The sequence below is a fragment of the Canis aureus genome, chromosome 9 (genome assembly GCF_053574225.1).
Source record: "Canis aureus isolate CA01 chromosome 9, VMU_Caureus_v.1.0, whole genome shotgun sequence".
Classification (NCBI taxonomy): Eukaryota; Metazoa; Chordata; class Mammalia; order Carnivora; family Canidae; genus Canis; species Canis aureus.
Window position 1 is genome coordinate 56,232,605 of NC_135619.1, and position 18,673 is coordinate 56,251,277.

An 18,673-nucleotide genomic window follows, 5' to 3' on the forward strand; every position below is an offset into this window, starting at 1 on the left:
TATTCTGAGGCCTTGAAATGCAGGCACAGGACAAGCAAGCATGACTCTACTCTATAGGCTGGCCCAAGTAAAGAACGTAAAGCTGCGTCCAAAGATCCTTGAAGAAATGACTATGAATTCCAAAGAAAGAAATGAGAGAGACAGAGACTTGGAGGAAATTTTTCTAGTTGAAATAGAATATTTCAAGAACAAAGAGAGATACATTATCTCGAAGTACAGATTTTCACCTTGTCGACCCAGTGTTTTAAAAGCCATTTGAATTCCTGGGGGCTTCAAAAATACACCTGACTTTAAAATGAAAAATTTGTAAGAAAAAAAAAAAGGAAACTGTAACTTGATAGAAATCCTGGTACTATAAAATTAGAATTGTTTTTTTAAAAAAGTTAAAATATTAAATCAGAATTAAAAGAAGCCTGTCAAAAAATAAATAAATAAAAGAAGCCTGTCCATTAGTGACTAAAGAGCATATACTATCATCCTCTTTTCCCTCAGAATAAGATATTTTCTTACTTTTATAACATCTGAACTGTTGGTAGTTTAATATCCACTCATTTTGTTTAAAAAAATATTGCTTCAAGCCGGTATTCCAATCTTTTATTTCCTGTTAAGTATTTAGCTAAGATGACACAGAGCTCCAATATTTAAGAATAAATTGTAACTTAAAAAAATTTTTAAATAATGCCAGTCAAAATGCTTTACTAAAGAATAAAAATATGAGAGGATGTCAAGTCTTGGGGATCTATGGACAGATGATGGGATACAGTCTGGGCATGAATGTCCAGCATCTGCCAGTTTGAGAAAGACAGGGCATTCATTCTGGAACAGCAATTGTGTGACTTCAATGCCTTAAAACATGGCAAACTATTATTAGAATTACAGGCGACTAGTTTGGTATGGCTCTTTTTTTGGGTATGGTGGCATTTTTTTTTCATGTCCCCACCTCTATGCCCAATGGTAAAAGATTCTACATTTTGAAAGGTGGAGGTCATCGGATTATATATTGTTTTGACTGTCTTCCTGAAAGGGAACTAACATGCTGCTATGTTTAGAAATCCAGTATTTTCCTGCAGAGAGCAAGGCAACAAGTTCTCATCCACAACTGTCACATGGCTTTGTACCATGTCAGAGTCAAGCTGTGTTACAGAAGATACCCAGCCACAGAAATATTCCTAGGCTGTCAGCCATGAGGAGTCAAAGACATTTGCCATTTAAATCCTTTTTCAGTTGGCTGGCCCTGAAAGACACGCAGGTGCTACAAACCTCTGACAGTCTGCCCCTTCATTGTAGGTTGTAGTTATTAGATTTCAAAGGTCAACAGTTGGGGCTGACCTGGTGAAACACTACGAGTGACCTGAGTTGGGTTTGGATTTCGGTAAGATGTGGGCCTGAGGTGTGGATAAAGCAGCAGAGGCTAAGCTGGGGGCAGATGAGGTTAGAATTTAAAAGTCTGCCTGGTTTCACCAGAGCAGAAAAATTGGTTTACTTTGTTACTAATCAAAAGCAAGGGAGACTTCTCTGAAATTTGTTTGGGGGCTTGGAATCTAACATTCTGTTTCTAGATGTAAGCATTTCTCCTAGCCTTAAATTAGATGTGTCGTGTTTTGTACGGAAATGAAACTAAATGGAATCTTTCATGGTTTAAATTTCTTTTCTCAAATAGGGATAAGCTGATGTTTTTATTGCTAAACATTTGAGAACTTAAAAGTTGAAAGATGTAACTATTTTTATATCATACTTTGGTGCATGAAATGCTTTTATATACAAACTTTCCCAAATTTACTTTCCAGCTTACAGTTCATGGTTTAGTTTTGATCCAAGAAAACCAGATGCCTTCGTGAGGACAACTTCCTCATTTGAAGGCCATGAAAATCACAAATTTTCTTTCTTTTTCAAATTAAATGGAGACGAAACAGAGGGATAGTTTGAGGGGCGGGGGGGTGTGAGAATCTTGGGAAAGGAATAATTTACTCAATGATCATTCCTATTCTTGGCTATTATATGATGTGCAGTTGGGTTTATAGTACAAATTCTGAGTAGGAACAATCTGAGATTCTTAAATCCTTCCTAAAGAAGGGTTTGCTAAGTAAATATACCATCTAATTATATGTAAGAATTTGGTTCCATTTTTTTAAAAAAATGTTTGCTATTTAACTGTAAGATTCAATCGAGATTAAAGAAAATACAATTACTGTGACTCTAAGTACACTTTACATACCATTGATCAGAGCCTCAAAAGGAAAATGCCTTTACCTTAGTTGAAGGGATAGAAAAAAAAAAAAAAGGACTTCTCTTTTAGCTAAGGGGGTAGGCACTTTTAACCCATGTAACCTTTAAAACTAAATGCTTTTTTGTACAGTTTTGGTAAGCTGTAGATTTTATCTTTTATGAGTAAAAATATGTAAACTATAACAATAAGAAAAGCTGGTGATTCTGGGAAACTGGATGCATAAGATGTTATATAACCAACTGGTTTCCAACCTTTAAATCAGACACTAGTCAAGGAAATAATAATAAGCTTCGCCAATGGGAAAAACATCCAGCCAGATTTCTCCCAGCTGTGTTTCTCTCCTCTGTGGCCTTCAGTAACTTCAGTGGAAGTTTAGTGTGTTTAGGGAGAAAGATGGCCAGAAGAATCAAAATTATTAAACCAAAAAGGTCAATCTTCAAATTAAGTCTTGGACCAGGCTCACTGCAAGAATAAGGTTAATCCTTTCCAGTGTCCCAGCACGATAAGCAATATGGCTGCTCAGCCACAACTCAAATGGGGCTGATATCACGAGTTATCCTGCCAAAGGGGTGAGTGAAGGAAAAACAGTTGCTGGCTTTGAAATCTACAAATCAAGCTATTAGTGTTTCCTTAGCATTCCTTTTGATTTCCAGCTTGAGCTTACGGTGACTGCAAGAGATAGGAAAAATCCTCGGAGAAGACAGGTCCTTGGATTTAATTCCATATAAACAGAGGGCCAAGGAATTTTACAAAATCGTTGCTCACAAAAAGTTGACTTTGCCTTTGAAGTTCTTGTGTGTTCCATATTTAAAGTCAGACACCTTCATTCATCCAACAGTAGCACAGGGCCTTCAATAATATGATATAATGGCTTTATTTTTTTCGGATTAAAAAAGGTCTTTCATAAGATCCTTCTCCATTCTGTTATAAAATCATCAGCTAATATGTTTTCAAGGATTTGCCAGGTAAATAATCTGTGTTACCTTCAACTTTCAGGTCTAACTGGCCTGATGTAATTTTTTTTTTTTTTTTTTTAATGGCCACAGATGTGTGAATAGTGGTTTAAATCAGTTCCTACTAAAAAGAATGGACAGCATGGAGTTCCTACTGACGCATTAAGGGAAAAGCTGTTTAACTTTTATCCGTAGGACTTAAATGAAACATGTAAATATCCTCCCTTATTTTCTCCTCAGTTAGTCATTTAGATCCAAGGAGATAAAATATTATAGTGTTGGTCAAAACATCAATGAAAATACTGACATAATTTTGCAATAACCTCAATATTACTATAGCATGCTATAGGTTCTGAGAAGCATCAGGACTGTGAGCCATTCCTTCAGAAAGGGCTACCCCACTGAACCTCCTAGTGCTCATTAGCACAGTAACGGCTTCAAGTCCTGAGGTTAGACAAAACCAACCCAAACCTGTTTAATGTCGTCTAATGCAGAATTTCTCCAGCTAGCCTGAACACATCACTCCTTTTTTCATGGAATTCCTAATATCAAAAAAACTGGGTCACGCACAGCTGGTAATGTGTCTCCTTTGTCCTCCTTAGCACAATGACTGGCCCATAGTAGGAACTCAGTAAAATATTTCTGTAATGGATAAATGATAAAATGCATGGTTGTACTCTCAGAGGTTATGTAGATTATGTAATTTTTTGAGATAAAAGATCTCTGTGTTCTGTAGTAACAATCCCAATCAAGTTCATAGACAAAGAGTGCCATTTCTTCTGGATATTCAAATAAAAAGTAAATTACCAAAACATATGGTAGTGGAAAGAGAAGCATCTTTACAAAATATGAGAAATCTAACAAGCAAGTATACTTTAACAAACACAACATGTAGTTAGGAAGGTATTGCTTTATTGTTCTTGTCCCTCTGAAGAATATTCCAACATGGCCCAGTGGGATTCAGTTCCTGGATGTTTTACTATTAGCATTTAATAGAAATCTTTCTCCATTGGTAGATTAGCAATGTAAAGAGCAGAAGTTCTTAAAAACACTTTGATATTGAGAAAGGCTGAGATGCTGAAAGTATGTAGTGCCAGATTATATGAGAACTCTTGCAGAGCAGATCTTATAACACATGAGTTTGGTAACTGTGCATTTGGTCAGAGTAAACCCAAAGACAGTCCAGAATATGACTGAAGTGATTGCAGTGAGATACTTGGCCACAGAAAGATAAATAAATAAATTGTGCTAAGAATTCTTTACAGTGTTCTACAATTCAGGTATCACTTGTAAATTCTTTATTGCTATTAAAAATGGATGATTGGAAATAAAATTTTAAGATACTGCATGTAGTAACAGACTGCTGAGATGATGGATGTAACAATCCTGAGCATTTATAGAGTGGACTGCCTAATATTATATATGCATAACTCCATGACATGTTATAACATGTGAAAATTAGGGAGAAAGCATTTTTAAAAAATCAGTTGTATATAAACACTCTCTGAAACTAAAGTGCTGGCAACTTTGGCCTCAAGGAGAACTCATTTCTCTCCTTCTTAGCCAGTCATTTGTAAAAGATCCCAATTATAAATACAAATTATGGTTGGAAAAATGTTACTGATCACGCCTGAAAAAGGAAAATGCAAAGTGAAAAGTATCTCTCTTTCTCTGCTGGTATAAATTGTCAATAAGTTAGCTGTATGTCATTCATGAGTTGATCTTACTTGGATTGATTTAACTTCTATCATTCCCAAAGACCAATATATTGTTATGTCAGTCAGTGTTTGGCAATGCTAAAGAGCAGAAGTTGCAGATCCGTCTGCTAAATAATCTGGGCCAAACTGCAACAAGGACAGAGACTCTGTTACTTGTAAAACACTCATGTGAAACAATGGATTACATTTTGCTTTTTTCATTTTCATATTCCTCCTTTTTAGACTGTGGACTCGTTCCATCCATTGGTAAACCTGTGGCATCTTCCTTGATTGAAGGTGAATCTGGAGCAACTGTTCTTTTGGCAAATGCTGGCAAGGTGAGAGAAAAGACAAAAATAAACCTAGATGAATAGAATCCTTGGACTCAAAATTGTAAGTAATCACAGTGTCTGATCCAGTTTTCTATAAACTTTATATGAAATGACAGACCTTCAGTATAGGAATAAACATACTAAGTTTACTATTTTTTGGAAAACATCTATTTACAGGATCTAATTTGGGAGGGATCTGAAGAGTATATGAGAGTGGAAGATGCGTATTTGGTCAATACACAATGATACAAAGCACATGGACAATTCTGGAGGGAGAAATCTTCAGGGCCTTCTTTTTACAGAATCTTCTTCATTACACAAACAGACTAGATCTGGAATCTAGGTTTACTGTTTTTCTACAACCGCCTACCTCTCAACTGTGCTCCAGATGGGCACGTCCAACTACTTCCATGAAATCCGCCTGCCTGATTTCTAATCTCTGATGCTTGCCCATTCCTTACTTTTTCCATCTTAGAAAGTGACACACTTATCTCCTTCAGCCCGGGTTTCTCAAACTTTGGTTTCCTCCTTCCTTTGTCCTATCTGCTCCACCCATCCCTCTTAAGAGTCAATTCTGAAGACTTTACTCACCCCAGGCCTCCGGCTCCACACCATCTCCATTCTATCAACTCAGCCTAAGCCATCATGTTCTCTCTTCCTATTTTCACTGTGTCGCCTTCTCCACACCACAACCAGAATTATCTTTCTAAGAGGTAGATCCAATTATGTCACTCACTCTCCTACACAACCCCTCCCCCCATGCCCCAGTGGCCGCCCCCCCTAGGAAACCCAGAATAAAATTCAAACATCTGACTGGCTGAAAAGGCTCCCTTGGAACTTCACCTCTCTCCCTTTCTCTCCTCCTCTCTCTCTCCTTTTATCCTCGCCTCCCCCCTCCCTCAGAGCTCCATCTTTCTAGAAGGCCATACCCGTTCTTCTCTGCAACCTTTGTACTTCCTACTCCCTCTATCAAGGAAACTATTCCCAACCAGTTTTAACTCTGCTGATTCTTGCCATCCAGGCTTCAGCTCAGTTGTAACCTCCTCAGAAAGGAATCTCCTGATCACTAATCTAAAGCAGTCTGTTCCAGGTATTTTGTCATTTTACCTTCATAGCACCAATCATCATTTAAAATCATCTGTTTACTTGCTTACTGCCTGTTTCTTCTCTGGGATAAGGTGACGTCTTCCATCTGGTTCACTTGCTATGCCCCTCTCCCCCACCTGGGTCTAACAGAGAGCCTCCTGTATAACCTCTTAGTAAATATTGTTTGAAGAAGTGAATATACTTATGGGATTCTTAAGAGATAGTCAACTGGGGACTTTCTACCTGCCTTCTCGAAAGTATCTACAGCATACCTTGCAAATCGAAATAATCAGAACTCAGTTATTTAAAAATTTCTGACATGTAACTGGTCAGTGAAAAGACTATTGTGCACACAAAAATCACTATCACATGAAATGAGCCTATAAAATGTTGTGCTTCTACGAAATAAATATATCCCTAAGGGATGAGAAACAATTTTTTTTTTACCTTTATCAGTATCCCTACATTTTGACTGCCACAAATCTTTGGCATTTTATTCTATGAGTCTGAGCAGACTACATATGAGGCAGTTCAGTGAGTCAGTGGATCCTGACATACAACATAGAAAAAAGTGTGTTGTTCTTGCTGTGGATAAATTATTTTTCACAGGAGGGACTTAAACCTTCACAAAAGGCACCTCAAAACACAAACAGAATAGTAACTTTTCTTTTCATAGCAATGTAAACTGATGTCAGAAAGCAAAAGAAAGTTCCTTTTAGTAACTTTCATTGATTTACTTTTTTTTTTTTTTAAAGATTTTATTTATTTATTCATGAGAGAGAGAGAAAGAGAGGCAGAGACACAGGCAGAAGGAGAAGCAGGCTCTTCTCAGGGAGCCCAACATGGGACTCGATCCCGGGTCTCCAGGATCAGGCCCTGGGCTGAAGGCGGCCCTAAACTGCTAAGCTACCAGGGGGCTGCTCAATTTACTTTTTTAATAATATCAAGTTAAATGAATATGTATGCTTCACATTCCAATCCTACAATAATCTGAAGAGAACATTTCCCCCTACCCCTTGAAAAATCACAGTCCTTTCTTTTTGGGTTTATTTTAATAAACATTATTGACAACAGTTTTAGAATTACAGAAAATTTGAAATCTGCATTCATTTCTAAAATTCAGTTTAGAGATACCAACTCCATAAACATTAGGGATTTTAATCTCAAAGGATTTGAGATTTCAAGAAGTCATGAGATTACTACAGCCCTCCCTCAAATCCAGTCTGTTTCTGGCCCCAAGGGTGAGGGCCCTGTCTTGGGGGTTGTGTTCCTTTGGCCTAAAAGGAGCTATACATGGAGACTAGTGGTCAGTCACTACTTATAAAAAGTAAAAATGACAGTTTCAAAAGCTGGCATTATAAGTCTCTCTTTCTAAGCCCCCACTGTCTAGAGGCTGAAGGTAATGGAATCCAAGCCTTCTAAAAGAGTGTCCTGAATCACGGCCATCACTTCTAGCCAGCCAGGATAAATTTGGTAGTAATCATGGCTCTAAATAATGGATTTCTGTGTTCCTATTTCCAATGGTAATATAAACTTACAATTTATACATTTCTTCCCTTCTTCCTGGCAGAAGGAATCTACCTTTTCTTGAATTGACCTGAACTACACAAAGCTGACATAAATTACTACTTAAAACAAACTTTCATTAATGCTGGATCATTTCAGAGACCACAAATTATGCAGTATTTTCCCATTTCCTTTGTTTTTTCCATGGTCAGTGATTCTACGCTTTAGTTTGGTCACAGTTTGACAGGGCACCTAAGTCAGCAGAATGAATGCCTTAGCATCTACAGCACAGACAAAAGGGCCAGTACAAATCCCAACTTGAGTGAGAAGAAGCCTGTTCTGTGGGCTCATAAACTCATGTCTGCCTCAGCACCTATAGTTATGTACTCTTCATGTCTCTGTACAGGTCTAAACTGCTCTAAACTCCAACTCCCAGCTTTCATGTTCCATTGAGAAGGCAACAAGAAAATCGAACACTTGCTAGTCAGACATAAAAGCTGGGGTGTTCTTAGCAGCATTTTATTTTTATAAGATGCCTTTTCAGCCAAAGTGTACATACACCTATCAAATAGTACCAAGGAGATATACAGAAAGGTAGCAGCTTCTACTCTATCCCTCCCAGTACCCCAATTCTGCACCCCAGAGTTAATTACAATCAACCCTTTTAGCCTTCTTTTCTGTATTTATTTCAATTTTTGTAAGAAAAAGAAGCTGATATTGCTATTTTCTGACTTATCATTTTTAGACGTATTCACACCCATCCACTTCCCCGCACTTCATCCTCCTTATATAGTTACATTTCAACTTCTAGTTGTGTCAATAATGAGTATTTATAATATTATGTAAATATGACTCACACAAACCTAAGAAGCATACTATGACAACGCTTCTTTTCTTGCCCATTTTTCCCCTAGAGTTATTAACTGACTGGTGTTTTTATTTTTGTTTTTTTGTTTGCCCTTTCTCTGTGACTATCCTTAATGATTTTTAATGACTCAGTGAGATCTGCCATATTCTAAGTGCTCAACTGAGTCAAATAACCTAACATCTTTATTTTCTAAAGATTTTCCTGATGAAATCTTTCCTTTCTTCTATCAATTTGAGAGAACTAAATATGAGTGTCCAGATTAAAGTGTTTACTCATCAAATAGCTGTTTGAAAAGCAAATAAAGTAAGATCCACAAGGAGGCAAATCATCACAAAACCCACTGGGGCTAAAGAGAAGATCCTCAAAGGTCCCAGGGCTAGGGGTAGGGGTAGTAGCGGTGGTGGAGAAGATTACTTCAAGGGAGTGGAGGTCAAAACAAAAAGACATAAACTTTTTCAATATTAGATTTTGGAAGAGAATAGTGCAATGACTTCAGAAGGACAGTTACTTTCAATCTAGATTTTTATAGTCAGCTGAAGTCTCATCCAGTGTGAGTAGTGGAAGAAATCTATTTGCAGAAATGCAAAGACTGGAAGCATTTACCTCTCTTTCTTTGGTGTGCTTACACAGAAGAAAGAACTAAGACAAACAAAGGAAGGCATGTGTTCTGAGAAACTTGGGCATCAACATGGGCGGGGGGTGAAGAAAAATCTAAGGATGACAGCCATGCAACAGGTATGGGCTGGGTTAGCCTTTCTGACCTGCCGACTCCTGGCCTTTGTTTTCTTCTTTCACTAATCAGGTACTGTTTCTCTTGAATGGATTTCCTAAGTATCTTTTCTCTCCTATTGCTCCATTCTTTTTCTTCTATTTTCTTTGTGGTTTTCTCAACTTTGTCTCCCACCTTTCTAGTTTTTCATATTTTAAATTTCTGAGACCTTTTATATTATGTTCCTTTCTCATAGCACTTGCTCTTATTTTTAATGGATGTAATATTTTCTCTTCAATTTCTGAGGACATTAATGATATTTTAAAAAGACATATTCTATTCCCCATATAATCAATGTACTATAGGTTCATTTTTCTCTGTTGGTTTTGACATTTCTCCTTCTTAATTTTGGAGGTTTAAAAGAATGTTAAAGAAACATGATAGGATAATTTCTGTAACTAAGCTGGAATTGTTTGTGCTACAAAAATGGAGACATATTCAGGGTGATCTTGATCCACTTTTAAAATACCAAATTATGAAAAAACATATAGAAAGTTCAAGGTTCATCAGACGAGTAAATAAAAATAGCTATGATCTCTAGAAATAAGTTTTAATTCAATCACTTAAAATGATTAATAATAAGGTACCTATGATTACATTTTTAAAAGTAGCCTTGAAAGCATGGGGTTAGATATGGAGGAAAATCATAAGGCAGACTTGTCATAAAGAGGAATAGTAAAAAATAAGCTATGGATTAATAAATTAAATAATTTAACAATAAGTTAATGAAGAGGTTTCATTTTTAAGCTGAATCTTTCAGTTAGATCTTACAATATAGACTATACTAAGTATTTTCATATCCAAGTTATGTTCTCAATGATATTTTTTCCTATTCTTATTTAACTTTGTTTCCTTTTGAGCAAGTATTTATAAAGAAACTATGAGGAATAGATCTTAGAGAAATCACCACAGCTGGTCATGAAATGCTACTGAGTGGAAAGCTGGATATAGTTTCTTTCACTGCCTGTCATAATAATAATAAAAATTCTAAAAATCTTGATGTTTTCCCTCTAATGTCTCCTAACCACTATTTCTTAGGTGCCTTTTTTGGGAGCCTTATGAAAGTCATAATGGGAGAATGAAATAGCAGTAGAACCATGGCCTCTGTGCTCATATCATGGGACTGTTTACCTCGAGGTCCCTGAATGTCTTAATGGGTGGGATACTATGAGGTCTGATGGTGTTTTGTCCCTACTCCCCACCTACATGTTTACATATGACCAACAGACCTGAGGAAGATTTTCCATTTCTTCATATGAAACACAAAACTTTTGTGTATGCATGTATCAGATTTTGAGGTACCATAATCAGCTTGAGATACAATCTACATTGAAGGGCAGCTGCCAGATTAGAATAGCAAGGGTTTTATGCAGAAATATAAAATCACTTGGCAAAATGGTTAGGACAGGAAAGAGAAAATGCTCAGCCTTTGGAATAAAATAATCATGATATAATGAAAACCAAACCATTTATCAGAAACTGATAAATATTTATTCAATGAATCCATGAATATAAATCAGCAAAAATGAGAGTTATCACTTTTGGATCTGACCTATTTCTTTGTGGCTTATTTTGGTATTTTATTTTATAGCAACCTACATTTTTTAAATGACAGAATTGTCAGATTTAATATACAAACTCTATGCCCATGGTAAATTGAGCATCTAAATGATTATTTAAATAAGAAATTATTAAATAACATTTGAGATCCAATGGTTTGGATAAAAGTGGACTTAAAAAATTCATATACTCATTCTATTAACTGAGAATTAACTATATGTTCTAAGTAGGACATTGAGGAAACACTAGTGAACAAAACAGACACTGCTTTCATCATGGAATTCACTCTTTGGTGAAGAGAATAATCATTAAACAAAAAGTCACTCAAAAAATAACTCCATCGTTATTCTAAGAAGATATTTAAAGGAAAAATGCATGATGGGCATTCATAACGGACACCAAACTTAAATTTAAACCAAATTTAAAACTGTAGGTTCCAAAGGCTTCTTTAAGGATACTACATACAAGTTGAGACTTGAAGAATAAGCATTGCAGGAAAGAAGAGAGGTAAATGGTGGGGGATGGTGTATCACTTGGTCAAAAAATTCATACCTTGTTCACACTGATAACATTTTATCAACATTTAAAGTATATTCACAGAATGAAATCTAGCTAATAACAGTATTAGTATCCTTATTCTTTGCATAAGATGATCTATACTGCCGAACAGTTCTATGAAAATATTTTCTACTTTTTGATGATTTAAATTTTATCATATCATCATCTAACTGACTTTACCCACTCATCCACAGTTACCAGGAACTTCTGTACAAAAAATTTGCTTAAAAAAGATGATTACCTTGGGTGATTCATTTTAAGTTTTTCTGAGAAGTGTAAGGTCTAAAAAGGGATTCCATACACTTTTTAGTAAATCGGGTAATATAAATGTATCTGGGGGGTGCTATAATTATGATTCATAATAACAATTTCTTCAAATTCCTAACATGAGTATTACTATTATGTACTTGCCTTACATTTTAATCTTTCCATGAGTTGTATTTCCTTAAATCCAATTTAAAGACTGGTATAGGACTTCATTACTTACAATTCAAGTGTGAAAATCGTGGACTAGACAGGAAGTGACTGTGATCATGCCAAGAGGATGAGTGCTCGAAACCATGAGTATGGGAACTTTCAGCAAAGAGTCCATCCTAAAACAAAGAACACAGCACTTTAGTTCACTGATTACAAAACATAAGGATCAGGATTCATTTAAATGTGCTGAAAATGAAATAAGCTATGTTATATAGCAATTTAATTGTAAAAAAAAAATGTACATGCTAAAGAAAAATATTTTTTAAAAAAGGGGAGAGAGAGAAGGAAATCACCCGTGGTCATGGCAGTATGACATATTTCTTTCTAGTCTTTTTTTCTTATGGATAGGTTTTACAAATTTTGTTATAAAACTGTGTTCTTCACTTATTTACACTAATACTCTGAACACTTTTGAAGTCACTATATTATCTTAACCTTTAGCTTATGTGTTACTCATATACTATCTAGTGGATAAACTATTACTTTATTGGGCATTTAGGTGGTTTCCAATGTTTTACTCCTATAAATAACACTGTGAAAATATCTCTAAATACATACCCTTTTCTATATTTAGGACTATTCCTTATGACAAATTCTCAGGTGGAAATACTGGGTCAAAAAAAAAAACCAATTTGATGTTTTTAAATACACTTAGCTACACTGCATTCCATAACGATTATACCAATCCTCTTACTCATTCAACAAATATTTAATACATAAACAAAAATGAATACAGAAAAAGGCCCTCTCCTCATGGACTGTATGAATGAATGTGTTCTTATACCCAAATCTCAGTTGAAAACGGGGAATTCATTTTAACTACAAATAATTTATTAATTAGATTAAAACAAATGCTTTAATATATTTTTCTGTAATAAACAGTGAAATTGCTTTTTTTTCTCTCTTGGACATGTCCTAATTACTTACAGTACCCTTTATTTTTTCTTTTTTTCCCCTAGTTATTTATTCATGCAACAATAATTTATTGGGCACTTAGTGTGTGCTGGTCAAAGAGCAAACAAAACATTGAGGTATACAGTTATGAAACTTTCAGGTTTGCAGAAGAGAAAGGCACCAAATAACTAACTCTGCAAAATATAATAAAGTGAAAAATTATGATGAGTGCTATAAGAAGAACAGGAAATAATTAAATTTAGATTCAATGTCAAGAGAAGTCCCCTCTGGGATGTGATATTTAAAGTGAAAGTTGAATGCTGAGTGTGAATAGGCTGGCAAAAGTTTACCGGGTGGAGGATGAGAAAGAGGGAGCCAAGGCGGAGTAGGAGATGGTGGTCGGTGGATTTGTGTGAACGTGCTGAGGTGAGGATTTGGTGTCTGAAGAACTGAAGGAAGGCCCCTTGGCTTTGGCCGCTATACTGGGGGGAAAGTGGTTACAGTGAGATCCAGAAGTGAGATTTGGATTTGGATTTTTTTTTAAGTTACAATCAGAAGGCAATCAAAGGTTTTATGGAGATTTCTATTTAAATTTTAAGTAGATTTAGATTTAAATTTCTCAAAGATACTTTGGGTCACTATGTGGAAAAGAGACTGAAGTGGCTCAAGTGTTGAAGGAGGGGGGGAACCAGTTTAAAAACTGTAATTGAGGGCACTTGGGTGGCTCAGTGCTTGACTGCCCAAATTTGGCTCAGGTCGTGATCCTGGGTCCTAGGTCGAGTCTTGCATCAGGCTCCTCATAGGGAGCTTGCTTCTCCCTCTGCCTGTGTCTCTGCCTCTCTCTCTGTGTCTCTCATGAATAAATAAGTAAAATCTTTAAAAAAAAAAAAAGAACTGTAATTGAGGATGACTAAGGAGTCAAGCGAGAGGAGGAGCTTGAGAATGCTATCAGAGTCCAGATAAGATATCTGTAGGTCAGGTGGCCCCCATGGATTCCTCCAAACATGGCTCCACAGTATAGGGCCTCATGCCACAGGACCATTGGATGAATCAGCTGTCATTCTCTGTATCAAGTACCAAGTTTATATTTTATTTTTTGGTCACATATATATGCATGCAAGTATAAAAGAAAGGCCAAAGAGAACAAGTTTACGTATAATGATAAAAGGCCCATTTATTCTGAGGTAAAAGCATGAACATAATCCTCAGATTGTTCAAGATCATTAACCTTCATGTACCAAAAGGGAGTTTAGGTCTATTTAATATGAAGGCCCTGAGGTTTTTAACCAAGCAATTTATGGTTTTTACTAATTATGGGGATTTCATAAGAAATTAGAAGTCATTCACTGTAGGATCTCTGGAAAGAAAATGATATACTTTGTATCCCCAGTGCATTTCAATAACTACTTTAAACAAGCTGACTAGGAGCAACGAAAGACAGGGACAATAAAGCTAGCTTATCACAGTTCACACATGACATACTTTAGGCCTGGGTGGAGGTGGAAGATACACAAATGAAAAGATTTATGTTCTCGCCAGTGCTAGAAATCTCCATTTAAGCACGGTTTCTATATAAAGCATGAAAGAGAAAAGCGTAATAAATGGCTTCCCACTAACGGATGCTTTGATCATTGTGGGTCAATAAGAAAAAGAAAAAATAAGGGAAGCAAACACACATTTTTTGCCCACCGACACCTGGACTGAAAAAGATGGTGAGAGTGGAGCTGTAGGACTGGGTGTCTTGCTCAATGAAACACAAGGCAAAGATGGCCTCAAAATGGGCCTCCCAGAGGAAAGATAAAGCACCCAAAAACATTCAGATCCCAATCATCCTTCCCAAAAGACATGGTTTTAAATTTCTAAAACAAATCAACTGGCATCTGTTGCATGTTTTCTGTTACAGAAAAAGAGTAATTTATATTTTCAATGACAAAGTCAGTTTATTGGCATATGACAATTAAAATATGGCACTGACATATTTCACTCTTAGCAAATTTGGAAAATACAGAAGAAACTAAGAATAATGCAATAAATTTTAAAATAGTTGATTAGCCTAATTTAAGGACATGTTTTCTGATTCTTCTTTATAAATATCTGTGAACAGAGATTACTATTTATTGACAATTTTATTTTCTACTTTTTCATGTAGTATTATATTTGGGAGTTTTTTCTACTACTATCATCATCATTATGGTTATTCCACAGTTTATTTGACTAATCTCCCATTGTTGGAAATGTTAAGGCTATTCTCAGTTCTTTTTTTTCCTATTATAATTTGATAAACATCTTGGTGTGCAAAGCTTGACCCACACTTTAAATTTGTCAATATAGATTTCTAGAAGTAGAAATATGAGGTAACACATTTTAACGGTGCTTTTTAATATACAATTCATCTAAATTGTCAAATTTATTGTCAGTATGCTGATACTCATAACATTTCCTAAATATCCTTTTATTGTCTATGAGAGTTTTAGTAATACCCCTCTTTTGTTCTTAAAGTAAGCAATTTGTACGTTCTCTCCTTTTTCCTAGTCAATTTGGGCAGAGTTTTTAAAATTTTACTGATGTTTTCAGAAAACTTGGTTTTGCTTTTATCCCCTTCCCCATTTTCCTGCTTTTTATTTCATTGATTTTTGTTATCTTTATTATTCTTTTCCTTTTACTTTAGGTTATTTTTTTAGTTTCAAACTTGGATTATTGATTATCAACTTTTCTTCTTTTATAATGCACACATTTAATAATTTTCTCTCCAAGCACTATCTTAACTGAGTCCTACAAATTCTGATAAATTGTACTTTTATTTTTATACACTTAAAAATATTTTCTAATTTTCCTTTTGAACCCCCAATGGGTTATTTAGAAATATGTTGTCTATTTTCCATCTAGGAATCTTCCAGATATCTGCTATTGATTTCTAAGCTTCATTCCATTATGGTTAGACGACATACTTCACATAATTTCAATCATCTTAAATTTATTGAGATTTGTTTTATTTCCCAGAATATAATCTATTTTGGAGAATGTTAAATGTGCACTTGAAAATTATATATAATCAGCTGTTGTTAGGTGGAGTATCCTACAAATGTCGATTAGGTCTAGTTGGCTGATAGTGTTGCTCAAGTTTCCATATCTTTACTGACTTTCTGCCTACTGTTTTATCAATTACTGAGAGAGGGATATTGAAATCTTCAACTATAGTTACAGATTTGTCTATTTTTTCCTTATGATTCTATCAAGTTTTGCTTCATATATTTTGATACTCTGTTAACAGGTACATACCATTTAGGACTGTTAGTCTTCCCCTTTAAAAATGTTGACTTGTTTTCAAACCACTCACACTCCTTGTTTTCATGTATACAAGTGAGGAAGCTTACCTGTAATACATCTTAAAGTTGCAACAATTTATAGGTCTTCAAAAGACTGTTAGATTCCCTCATATTACCTTGAAATATAACTAATGAAATGAATCCTAAAAGAATACCCCCAAAGAAAAATATCTCACAGTCCCTTTGAACAATCAACATACCAGAATGTGGAAAAACCAACCAACCAACCAACCAACCAACCAACCAACCAACCAACCCACCCTCCATTTTCTCCAATTTTATATTGATATTTAATTTGTGGAATTTCTATAACAACTAAGTTTTACAAGGTAACCTTTAGATGAGTATTTCTAATTCTTACCCATCTTTCAATCAAATACTTAAATATTTAAATGGAAATACTGGTTAAAAAGGAAGATTCTTTGCAATTTTAGGAATCCTAGCTTTTGCTTTTTACCAATTCTTATATCCTTAGCACAAGGACCTATTTTTATTGCTGTCTTAAGTCTCAACAAGCTAGTTAGCCAGAATTCCCTGCAAAAATTCCACTGGGTGAAGGGACTTGCATTTTCTAATATTTTCCCTGGGTTTCTTCCACTTCTCTTTCATAACCCACATTGTAATTGGTTTCTTAAAAGCTGTTCCAACCTGACTAAATCTCTTTGCTAAACTGATCTCTAATGATTAATATTTAATGACGCCCACCAAGTATTTTTCTCTCAGGAATATTGTAAGTTCAAAGTTTAGAAGACAGATGATACATTTGATTTTTCTTTTTAATTTTAATTTATCCAACCCTTCCCCTGGAGAGAAGGAAAAAAACACTTATAGTGTTTCTGGATCTGTGGCAGCAATGTTTTCCTGAATTTGTCTCTTGCCTAACAACGTACTGTACCTCCATCTCTTCCCCACTCTTAATTCCCAATTCTCCATCAGTGCTTGAAAAAGCTAGAAAAAGCTTAGCCTCTTCTTCAGTAAATTTTATTCCTATTTGGAAGTTCGACCTGGCAGATAGTTTACTTAAAGCCTGTCTTCTGTATCTTGATCTGCATGGCTGCAATTTTAGCTTTTAACTTCAATGAGGGTTAAGCTTTCCTTGTTTCAATCCTTCCATCTACCCATTCCAATATCCCAGAATTTAGCACAGTGCCATTTGCATTAAGGAACTTAAAAATGGTCTTATATGCTCATTTCTTGGCCAAAGAACAGCAATTAAAAGTTTGCTATGGTTAAACCTGGGAAATAGAAGACTGCCAGTCTCACATTAAAAAATGAGGGCACTGGAGCAGATCATGTCTAAGTCCTTTGGGCACTAACATTTTATGATTTTAATCTATCTGAATAGAACCACTGAAGAAACAGTATTCTAACTATGCAAACTATCTTTACCACAGGAAATGCAAATTTATACAATACTATAAATTCAAAGCCACACTTGTCCACAGATGAAGAGACTCACGAAAATACTGTGCCAGATCAGGTCATGTGATTAATTTCACTTTATCCAATTGATATTTTATTATATATAATTTAATATTCCTAGTGACTCACTCATGAAAAAGACTGTACTTTTTTTTTAATATACTTTAGATTTGGACCCATATTACTTTCATCTATTTTCAGAAGCCAAATCTTCCTACAATGGATAAAAATTTGCCATAAATAAGGATATTCAACAGAATGTGCCACTGACTTATGAAACAAAGGAGGATATCAAAGATGTTTTAATAATGGTGTCTCATTGGAATCAGTGCTTATTCTCTTAAGGGACTACTGTAAAGGAAACAATGATTATTTGGATAAATATGTTATAACATTTAAAAAAAAGATTTTATTTATTTATTTATTCATGAGAGAGAGAGAGAGAGGCAGAGACACAGGCAGAGGGAGAAGCAGGCTCCATGCAGGGAGCCCAACGTGGGACTTGATCCCGGGTCTCCAGGATCAGGCCCTGGGCTGAAGGCGGTGCTAAACCCCTAAGCCACCCGGGCTGCCCAGTTATGACATTTTTTAAAATGAAGACTAAAAAGACATGTAATCAGTATTCTTTATGTTTTTTAGCATCTGGGATTTTGTATTTAAGGTGATTAAAAGTGTTATCTTTATAGGTGAATTTCTTCACAATCTTTCCTAATGTTCCTATTCAGTAAATTATTGGGAAAGGTGAAAGTATGGTGCTTATTAAAGGTAAAGTTTGGTAGAGGGGAGCTCAAGTAGGTTAAAAAATTAATATGCTCATCTAAGTATCCATGTTGATTCCTAAATAAGCACCTTTGACTTACTGCAACAAAAAAGAACTCCAATTCATTTGGCAATCTTTCATTTTGCTTTAAAGAGGTAGATGAAATCAACTAAATATTATGGCTGGCAAGTTAGTATTGATCACTTCAAAAGAATAAAAATCTCTAGACTTCAGCATG

General features: G+C 35.3%; 1 protein-coding gene and 1 long non-coding RNA gene across 20 annotated transcripts in view; one reads left to right on the forward strand and one right to left on the reverse strand.

Annotated features, from left to right (window-relative positions):
• Positions 1-4,072: 4,072 nt before the first annotated feature.
• Positions 4,073-18,673, reverse strand: part of CEP128 (centrosomal protein 128) — a 394,735-nt gene continuing 380,134 nt past the window's right edge. For all 13 annotated transcript variants that reach the window (XM_077910222.1, XM_077910221.1, XM_077910232.1 and 10 more), the window contains 2 exons: positions 12,044-12,149; positions 4,073-5,207 (listed from right to left, as the gene is read on the reverse strand). In XM_077910222.1, the coding sequence (XP_077766348.1) occupies positions 5,080-5,207; positions 12,044-12,149 (234 nt within the window). In that variant the 3' untranslated portion in view covers positions 4,073-5,079. The remainder of the gene's footprint in view (positions 5,208-12,043; positions 12,150-18,673) is intronic.
• LOC144320980 (uncharacterized) overlaps positions 5,067-18,673 on the forward strand; it is a 61,690-nt gene continuing 48,083 nt past the window's right edge. For 3 of the 7 annotated variants that reach the window (XR_013386599.1, XR_013386601.1, XR_013386598.1), the window contains exon 1: positions 5,069-5,215. This is a non-coding gene — a long non-coding RNA (uncharacterized LOC144320980). Of the gene's footprint in view, positions 5,216-18,673 lie in introns of all 7 variants that reach the window. The other 4 variants (XR_013386596.1, XR_013386600.1, XR_013386602.1 and 1 more) reach the window with 3 other exon arrangements.